This window comes from Ammodytes marinus, assembly GCF_949987685.1.
Source record: "Ammodytes marinus genome assembly, chromosome: 9".
In the NCBI taxonomy this organism is placed as follows: Eukaryota; Metazoa; Chordata; class Actinopteri; order Uranoscopiformes; family Ammodytidae; genus Ammodytes; species Ammodytes marinus.
In genome coordinates, this window is record NC_137213.1 from 16,121,964 (window position 1) to 16,132,726 (window position 10,763).

The following is a 10,763-nucleotide window of genomic DNA, read 5'->3' on the forward strand; positions in this document are numbered from 1 at the left end:
CTGCAAAACCTCAACTTATACTTACTTACTGAATACATTTTTCTGCTTACAGCCACTGTTGTATTTTGAACATATGACAATTTGTTCATCTTTATCCCCAGCGAGGATTGAATCAATGTTAAAAGGTGTAATTGCTGTAACCATGCGTGTTGACAAAAGTGTGTACGTCGTATCAACCTTGCTTACCTGGGGAAAAAGCCCAGTGAAATCCATTACATACTTTAGAGACGACTCAAGAATGGAATAATTAGCACAGCATGCTTTCCGCCTGGCTGGAAGTCTCTCTCGATAATGAACAAAGGAAAGGAAATTAGCTTTTGTCTCATAAAGTCACAACTTCAAAGATCCCTGCCATTGCATTAATACAGCCATAGCCTGCAGCAGCGTGGAAGAGAATAAAATAAGCACTCTCGCTCTCAGACCCCATTCCTATCAAGGTCTTTCTCAGGACAAATACTGATGGGAGCCTGGCTCTTTTAGACCACACACACTAGAAATGGATCAGAGAGAGAAATTACCGGAGAACAAGGGACGCAAATCCATCTAAGCCAGCTCTTATGAATCAGTAGACTAATACAAACAGAAATAATAGGATTTTGACACCAAAAAAGGTTTGGATTACTGAGAGAGAAAAAAACACATTCTCCAGGTGTAACATTATTTTCCATGTATTCTCCCTTTCCCGTGCAGCTGGATGTACACTTAATCACATCAGGTCAACACTTTGGCCCAGGGCTTCCCAGCTGTGGCCTGGGCGACCTGCGACTGTCGTCTCGCCTAGCTGCTGTTGCAGTCAGCCGCCCTCAGGAGTGTGAGTGCTACACTGATCTGGTGCTGGGTCATCCAGCCTGGCACTGCTACATTAGAGCACATTAAAAAATATATATATATAAAAAAAGAGCCTAAACAGCCCTAGTATTTGTGGTCCAGCTGAAGTGAATGATGGTGATGGATATAGACTTTAGGTCTCAAATTGAATCAATATATGAGGGGGGTTCCCAAATAGTGTAAAACATCTCTATGCAAAGTGAAAGCGTGTTGTTGGAAAACTGGTATCAATTATGTTGCTTTCTTTAAGTGCAACTGCAAAATGTTAAAGGTGCTATACGAGGAAAATTCAGTTTGTCTTAATTCTAGCACCCCCTTTGGACAAAAGCGGTAGTATTTTACAATGCCAGCTGTTGTTCATGGGTGAGCGTACCCATGACAAAGGCATTAAGAAAAACCATATAGAATTCTTTGCACTGATGGTCTAGGTTGCTGTTACAGGAAAATTAGACTGTTTCAGAAATATTCAAAAGTTCCTCTTGGCACCTTTAACTGTAAGGTCAAACTGCCAGTTCTGCTCTGACAGCTAAAAGGAAGCAGCATTATAAAGACCAGGGTGAGGCCAGTATTGTCCAAGGCACTCTCTCCTCTCGCCTATCTGCACCTTTATCGGGCCAGGATCAGTTGTAAGTGCTGGCAGTTTTTCCTCCCCCCTGTCCCTCTGTAGAGAGAGGGTGGCTCTCAGCTGGAGAGAGGCGCCAGAGGCTACGCACTGTCTCCATTGTGTGTGGGGAGACACATGGACGACTTGAGAGACCTCGGTGCAGGTGCAGAGAGAGGAAGAGTGAGAGGGAACACACCTGAGGGGGCTGCCATTTTTTTTTCTTCTTCTTTTTTTTTGGTCACCAAAGTCAGGCTTGTTTTTTTGTGGGTGGGCCTTTTAGATGCAGGGACATTTGTTGTTCGGAGGAGACAGATTTACTGGAGGTACACCACACTGGAGGGAGAGGGAAAAGGGCCCTTCAGTTAAGGATGCTTCCTCTCTAACTGCCAGATACATTTGGTTACAGATGCAGGCTGCCAGAATGAATAACATTTGCAGCATCGGGGATAAAATCCAGGACCGCGCTATAAGGCTGCAGACAAAACAATCTTATGAATTCAATGATTCAAAAGCAGCAAGTTTAGTTTGAATGTGTATGCTCGATATGATGAGGCGTGAGAGAGAAGACGTGTGAGGTCATACTCCTTACTTCAATCACTCCCCCCCACCCCACCCCACGCAGACAGCAAAACAACAAGCAAAACACTGATAACCTCACCTCAGACTGGGTGGTTTTTCCTGTGAAAGTGATCCCTTTTGCCAACTGTTTGTTTAAAAGCTGACAGGCTACAAGCGCCTCAGTGACAGCCTCTATTCATCTCGGGGTGTCAGGCAGGGAGAAAGAGGGAACGAAGGAGGGATAAAGAAACAGAGAGAGAGAGTAGGCGGACACGAGATTGTGAGAGAAAGCCCAGCGAGGAGTAAATGGTGGGCTTTTAACACTATAGGCTATACACATTTACCTTTAGCTTTGAAAAAACATCTTCAGATCATGGCAATTTCAGAAATTCATCTGGCGAGTGAGTGAGTGAGTGAATGGGTACTGATGTTTTCATCACTTTGGTTTTAATTATATGTCTCACTCAGCACAGTCTTCCTTCTACTCGGCTAATTTAGATTGAGATCCTTCCAGGCTTTCCCCTATCTTTCATTTCCCTCCCCTCCTTCTCTCCTCTCTGCATCCCATCAGCCCCTTTGTAGAAAAAAAAGAGGAAGGGAAGAAAAAAAACCTTCATGTCTGTGACTTTCTTGCCCTCCAGCGTATGAAGCCCTCTTTTATTTTGATCATCGCAGCACAATGGATTCATGCCATTCTGGCAACTTTATTCAGTATCAGCCCAAATTTACATACTGCTTAACAAGTTTGTGCGTGACTGTTGATGCCTCTGATCAAAGTGCTTTTGGAAATCTTTCTCATCTGATTTTTTTTTCCTGCCCTTCATTTCAAATGCATGCTGCAGACAGGCATCTTTAACTCAGGGGCAAAGAAAGGTAACCTTAGCGCTGCACAAGCCCAAATGTCATCCAACAAGGAGGGCTCATATCCCGGGGATAAAGATAATGTAATCTAAGCAGTATACAGTGTGTGTGACTTTGTGTGTGTGCGTGTGATGTGTGTGTTTGTGTGTGTGTGTCTATGCTAGCCTCAGTGTTTGTTGGAGGCTTGGGTTTGGGGGTGGAGGGAGACAGGGGGATGACAAAAGTCAAAGCAGTCATGTGTCATTTTCGGTGCTGAAGGGCTGGGACCTGCCTCCAGGGCTGTCCTCTCTGTCAGACGCACTCAGATATCTGTGCTGCGCTCCCTCGCTGTCTCTCTTTCTTTTGCTCTCTCCATCCTTCTCTCAGTCTTTATCTAATGCCCGCGCATCTTTGCAGCTGCATGCTCATGCATGAACTTGGACAACAATCCGTTGCTTCAAGTAGCATATGGTAACAAAGGTATAGACCAACGTTTGTAAAAAATAAACAATGTGAAACAGTATATTTTAAAGTGCAAACATTTGCTTAAGATGTATGCCATGCAGTGACTCATTTCATATTTCTAAATTCTTGCATCATTACCACATGTGCCAACAGCCAGCCTGGGAGGGGCATGATTTTGTCCCATGACAAGTGAGCCAACATGTGACCCAACACTACTGTGAAGGTGCAAGAGGGTGAGGGACAAACACATTTTTCTGACAAATATCAGGTTGTTAATCAAGATGTCAAGAGGCCATGACACAAACCAATGGCCCATGCAATTCCCGTGGGGATGGAAGAGAGCGGGCTGAAGAACCAAGTAACCTCCATTTAAAATAATACAGTACCTTCGTAAACATACATGGCTACCGGAGCAAACAACGGAATTGAAAACATTAAATAAACCGAGAGAGAGAAAAATGGATTCAAAAAATACAATGAAAAGAGGGTGTGGGTGGAAAGAGAGGAATCGTGGGAATGCAAGATTGCACCTCCCTCGGGCAATCGAATTATCCTATGGGCTGATGGTTCCTCCTTATGCGTCGGCTGACATTTTCCTGTAACCCCATCCTGAGTAATGCTATGTGATGTGTGTGACTGGCTTCTGCCACGGCCCTGAGAGGCCACAGGGCCCCGGGGCCATTTGCTTTTGGCCTGCGGCATCCTGGGAATTGTTTATTTTAGCTATGTCTGCTCCTTTTTGCCTCTCCGTCTCATTTTGCTTTCTCCCTCCTCATCTCTCCGTTTTCTCGTTCAGGGCCCAGTGGTGTCTACTTTCAATTAGAGGAGGATGCACTTGTTTTCTTCTGTGAGACAAACCCACTGACAGGTGACTCTTGAGGGGTAACTCTAAACCATACCTTTAGTCTCTTCACACAAACTGTTAGTATTCCAGCACCTTTTCATAGGACACAATGGTAAAAAAAACGCACACAACTGAAGCCGTCTGTGGTATCTGTTACTCAACTGTATGTGTTGCTCTGTATATGATGATGATAAGAGTGCAGGCCAGGGTGCGTTCAAGAAAAACAGTTGAAAATCAAGACATGCATGAAGGAGAGGGAGGAAAGAGATTTAAGGACAGAGAAGATGAGATGTGTGATATGAGATAATAGAATGATATTCAAAATGTATCCCTGGAGCTAGAAGTTAAAAGAAAGCATTAAAGGGGAACATATTTTGATCACTTCTGGATATGTAAGCCAGCACACCAATATGCCCCAACTTTACTCATACTGCGGCAGAGCCCCAAAGGGCACAAATGGAGGCGAGCCAATCCGCTACACACAAATAGTGTATGTGTGGAACTGTCGACATGTGACAAGCAGAAAAGGGACAGTGTTGAGAGCGTAGCCTTTTATGACCCAACACACTTTGACAGCTTGGCCATCGCTCCAGGACACGAGCAATGTTGCTTTTTCATCTGACAATTTTAAGCAAAACAACTCTCCCTCAATGGATTCAGTTGTTCAGAGAGCCTTTGCGGCTTTGTGTTGCAGCACAGAGAGAGAAAAAACATGTAAGCGGCCCGTGGATTCTGCTCCCTGTTTAGCTAGAGGAGTCACACTGTCAATCTGTAGGACAAAAAGTGAGATGAAAGTGTAAGCGATATGATGTGAGCACTGCTTTTATGCAACACTGCGCTCTGCTGGCAGAAGGTGATAACACCTTGAGTGATTCGGCAGCAGGAGGGAGAGTCTTAACACAAGACTAATGTAACCTTAGTTCCATAGGGATGCAAATGTCTGTGTGCTTTTACCCTTGAAGCAGTTGCCTTATTTGGACCTAAGGACATTCTGCACTGACAAATTTTAATCATCCCAGGAGGGACATACTTTGAAATATGGCCACAGGGTGGCACATTAGAATGACAAAATGTAGATCCTCAAAGAGAAATCTGCCTGTGACTTGGAAATCAGCTAGAGAGAAGAGAAATGGATATTGTTTGAAGAGGGTCAGACTACTGGTGTAAGAAACTTATTAAAAGCAGATATGGTCACGTGCAAGTTTTCATTCCATTGTTTCTTCTATATTATATTAACTACAACATGAGAACACACATTCCCTAAATGTATGTGCATGGCCGATCAAGAGAAGAAGAGATGTGGGCAGTTTGAAAAAAATAAAATCTGTTATGTGTTCACATTAATAGTGTTTGCTGTGTGAACGTGCAATTGGCCTGTAAGCTTTGTGTGTGTGTGAGTGTATGTGTGCACACAAACAATGCACTCAGTTGACAGCCCGCAGCAGTGTGCATTCTTGCTCGGAGAGTACATGTCCTCGGGCCTCGTTCCTCCGTCGATGACCTCTGGTGAAGCCATTATTTTCTGCATTAATGATGAGCAGCAGCCAGCGATGAGAGATGGACTTTGTCCTGAGGCACAGTAGCACTGATTATGGGCAACAACAATGCCAGCTTAAAAAAAATAATAATAAAAGAAAAAGAAAACTCTTACAAGTAAGCAGTTCAGAGACAAGATGTCTTAGAGGCAGCACCAAATAAGCTGCTCCAGCTCTATTGACGAGATGGATCAGATAACCTCTGTAGCTAGAGGATTACCCAGAATTGACTTTATTAAACTTAAACTATAGCTCATTTTGTCATCCAGTGGATTGAGCACCTCTCTTTCTACATCCTGAGCATCAACAAGACAACATAGGTATTTTATCAAATTGTGACTTGAAATACATTAGCGTGCAGCAATTAGTGTACGGATGAAATGGCTACGAGTGAGTCATAACAAAACCATGTTTTTTATTGCTCATCATGGAATTTACCATTACGTACGGGCAGCGATATCAAGGGTTTAATTGATCTAACTGACATCAGCCCAAACAGCAACCTTAAAAAAGACTCACAAACAAGACAAATTGCAGACAAAAAGGTGCAATTGCTCTAGTCAAGGCAGCCAGGGCACCCACTCAGGAAATCCTGGCTCGGGGAGATGACTCTAAATGAAGGACTTTACCATTCACCATTATGTCTTTGGTGAGAGTCAGAGGGAACCCCCGGGGCTCTTCTGCACAGCACGGCACAACTTTTCAAAGAGCTCCAGATTAAAGTCACTGAAAGTTCCCACTGGGGTCTGAGGCCAGGATCCCATTAAGCAGCCCTACCACACCGCCGGCCATAATTGTGTCGTTGAGAATTCAGAGCAGCGGTTGCTTGATAAGCGAATTTAGGGTGAAATAAAAAAAAGGAGGCAAAAAAAAAAAGAGGTCTTGGTGGGCCACCATTAGACACTTCATTCACTCATTACTAATTTGTTTTAAATGACTGAGGGAGAGGTGAGCACTTTATGAAGCAATTGGAAATATACCTGTTTTTTCCCCTCCTCTATTACCAGCCCTGTGCGACAGAATGCTGATAAATGAAAACCATTTCACTTTATAGCCACACACACACACACACACACACTATACTGCCGCAAGTGGTGTTTTAAACTGTAGTTATCTTTATCGCGGTACTTGCTTTGCAGTAGGATAATCAATAAAGAGAGGAAAAAGAAAAGGCAGATGCCATTTCTTCTGTTTTTTTAAGACTCTCTTCTCTCTAAGAAACAGTGAATACAATATTACTTCTACATAGACACTATATAGTGAAGCCATTTGGTATAATACTGTTGTAAACTTGTTCAATGAATAACGTGAAAAAAAGTGTTATAAACAAGTCAACTTTTATTGAGAATTAAGTATCATTAGGTTTTGGAAAGTTGCAAACGGTTTAATTTCAACATTTGAGATTCATCACCGTCAGAGCAGTTTGGTGAATGATATAAAAAGATCCTGTAAGCTGGGTTTTAAGATCCAAACCCTAACTTGAGATCTACTGGTGTGCTCTAAAACATCAGTCCATTCTACAGCTGGAATGAGAGAAGCTAGATTTGATATTCGTCCACAACATCAACAGATCTCGAGTTAGAATTCAGCTCTTCACAATGAAATAAATGAGAGAAGTAAACTCTCGGAAACTTACAAATATTTGCAACCCAAATATGCTATTGTCATCCAAGTGCAAAATAAGAATCTTGGTTAACTGCTTCAAGTGGATTTCTTCTGCTTCTTCTTCTCTGCCTCTTCCTCTTTTTCCTTCTCAATCTCAGCCACCAGGGTCTCAATTTCCTTGGATTCCAAAATCTGCAAACACCCAAGAGAAGCAACTGTTAGTATGTGATGAAAAGAAAAGTAAAGAAAATGACGAAAACAAATGTAATTTGTAGAAAATTACCTTCAATGGCTGATTCCGTCTGATAACAGCAAGTTCTATATTTTTCCCTCCTGATTGGACAACCTGTCACAAAAAAATAAATACAAATATTTCAGACACATCAAGGCATCTCAGCTTAATTGTAACTACTGTAACCTCTGACTCAGGTACATGTTGAGCGGTTGTGGGTGGGGCAATGTTTAGGGGTATTTTAATACAATTGAATAGAGAGAAGAAAAAAAAAAGAGTCCTTGAAAACTGTGACTCGTTCAGCAATCGTTTGCCATTGATTAACAGTTAAAGGGCCATTTAAAATGAGTTGATAAAAATGCAGGATTAAGTAAATTTGCTTAATTTTTCTCCAATGTTGCGAGTGTTAGGACTCATTCAGCTGAACACAACAAGGAACGTTTTGCATGAAAACCAATTAAAACAATGATGCAACATCACTTTATGGTTCACATCTGGCATCAGTAAGTGCTCTTTGATAGAATCAAGATAATCTCAGGACTGTATTCAATTAAAGATTTGGTAAATGTAAATCCCTTAAACATTACAGATTATCCAGCTCATTTTCTGCATTTACTACTTTGAAAGCAGTTTATTTATAATTTAATTTCAATGTGTAGCTAATGGCAAAGCTTGTACATTTGACCATACCTCAAGCAAAGCTTTGATGGCCAACTTGATGGCCTCTTTGTCCCCAGCAATGGCTTCATCTGTGTAATTCTTCTCCAGGAACTCCCTCACAGTTTTCGCACTACGGCCGATTGCATTTGCCTGGTTAAGAAAAAAACAAAAAAACAAAAACAGAATTGAATTACTAATAAATATCATACTGACAGAATACTTGTTGGATACAAGTGTGACAAGAAACATAGTCATGAAAAAGGTCAAAGTCACTGACCTTCCAGGCATGGTAGGTTCCTGAAGGATCTGTCTGATACAGCCTGGGAGTCCCATCGTAGTCGAAGCCAACGATTAACGCAGAGATGCCAAATGGCCTGCGTCCGTTGCTTTGAGTGTAGCGCTACAAACAAAACCCATGTACGGATTGAAGTGACCGGTCATACAATTATATATTTGAAATAAAATAGTGAACTATTAGTGTTATTTAACTATTAGAGCATGACAAATGAAACTACACACTATATTATGAACTAGCTTACTGAATATGAGATCATACAGATGCCTTTAAGTATATTTAAAGTAAATAGTAAATGTAAAGAAGAAGGTCAAGTACCTGTTTCAGTGTAGCTATGTAGCGTGTGATGTATTCCACTGTAACTGGGTCCTCAACAGTTAGCCGGTGGCTCTGGCACTCAACCCGAGCTCTGTTTATCACGATACGGGCATCTGCTGTCAGACCTTAATAACATTGAGAGAGGTTAAGTGGCTATGAATCCTATGGGTAAATACAATAGGAAATTTAAGTGACACATTAAAAAAATATATGGTAGGGATATCTGCAATTACATATTTGTCACAGCAGATTGTAGTCCACTATGCCTTGTTACATAATGGCTGTATTATTTAAATATTGATTGAGTTCTTGTGTCTGAGGTACCTGCAAATGCCATGCAGACATGCTCGTCCAGGGCACAAATCTTGCGCACAGTCCTTTCCTCCTGCAACTTTGCTACAGATTTCTTTTCAACACCAAGGACAACGATGTCTTTTCCTCTGATTCCCACCTGCAGGGAGAAAAAGTATATTTAAATGATAACAGAAAACGTCCACCATGACACCTTTAAATTATGAAAAAGATTAGGATAATTGTATGGGGAAGTGGAAATCAATCAGCAACTATGCCGCACAGAAATATCTCAGGAATTAAGTTAAACAAGAAGGTATCTTAGTGGGTGAGACGCAAGTCCATACAATTTGTACATTCAGGTGAGAATATTGCATTCCAAGTTTTCAGGATAATTAGTGTGCCTGCCATTTATCATATGGATATGGATTACAAGTCGTTCTTTAAATTTTAGGAGGTGTGTAAAGGGTGAACGTAAAAAAAACGAAATACTTGATGGACTTCGATTAAATCCAAAAAGCGGGTGTATAATATTAGTTAAATCCACTTGAACTGTCAAAACAATCTACTAAGCTAGCTAGTTGTCTGTAAATTCATGTAAATTGGAATGATCATGCAGTCATAACCCTCAGTCTTTAAGACCAATTTAATATTTGCCCATTTTGCATAGTAACATTAAAATAAGTTAATATAAGTAAAATCATAACCTGTCCCTGTAATCATCACACTGAAACAGAAACTGTAACGAGAGTGACACAGCGACAAAATGCTCGCTAGTGATGCTTTCTGTATTTCCAGTAAGTACAAAATGCTTTCTCAACATGTGGAAGTCACAGATAGGCAATCCAAACCGGTCGTAAAAAAGACAACATTCAAGTGTAATAGATTGTTTCCATTGACAGAATGTAACTATATAAACTGAGTAATAATTGTGTCTGCTGGTCGCTAGCTTAGCCGGTTAGCTAACTGAAGTTCGCTAACGTTAGCTCACGCATTAGTTTCATTTTAAGACTTACCGCCGTGGAACCTTTCTTTACTGCTTCTTGGGCATACTCCACTTGAAAGAGATGACCATCGGGAGAAAACACAGTAATGGCTCTGTCATATCTTGCCGCCATTGCAATGCAATACACGTACAATCACAAAAAAGAGATGAGACTTCTTTCAACAAATGATTCAGCTAGTTAGCAACAAGATGCTTAGTGCGTGAGGCCGTTGTGTTGAAAACAGCGCATGCGCATGACCTCTGAACTGGGAAGATACCAAAAACTAGGGTCCGACAGAAGAAAAACGTATATCACGATGTAAATACCATAGACTGAAGATAGTAGTACATGTTTTTAAAAATATATTCACCATTATATTTTCACAAATGGTATGCGAAACAATTACAGTAGAAACTAAAAATACAAAAATTATTGATGTCAATATTTGAATACTAAATTGGGGTTACTCAGCTCATTTCATTAAATGATGGTTAGGTAATGTGAGTGGAGGACTAGGACTAAAATAATTGTTATTAGCTATTATTTCCGTTAACTGCCTTTATTGTTGTTAATTTTATTGTTTTAAATACATTATTTTTAAGCATATATATATAAGCTCTGACGGTTCCCCCCTTTTTGTTCAGCAGTCCATTCCCAGTGGCCTTTTGTACCAGATCTAGACTGTTCCACTATATGAAAACT

General features: G+C 41.0%; 1 protein-coding gene across 1 annotated transcript; it reads right to left on the bottom strand.

Annotated features, from left to right (window-relative positions):
• Positions 1 to 6,994: 6,994 nt before the first annotated feature.
• On the bottom strand, positions 6,995 to 10,286 carry psma8 (proteasome 20S subunit alpha 8). Its single transcript, XM_080034799.1, has 7 exons — positions 10,092 to 10,286; positions 9,109 to 9,235; positions 8,785 to 8,909; positions 8,449 to 8,571; positions 8,202 to 8,321; positions 7,563 to 7,625; positions 6,995 to 7,471 (listed from the first exon to the last, which is right to left on the bottom strand). Exons 1-7 carry the CDS (start codon positions 10,191 to 10,193, stop codon positions 7,376 to 7,378), a joined length of 756 nt encoding a protein of 251 aa, XP_079890925.1. The 5' UTR covers positions 10,194 to 10,286; the 3' UTR covers positions 6,995 to 7,375.
• Positions 10,287 to 10,763: the final 477 nt, after the last annotated feature.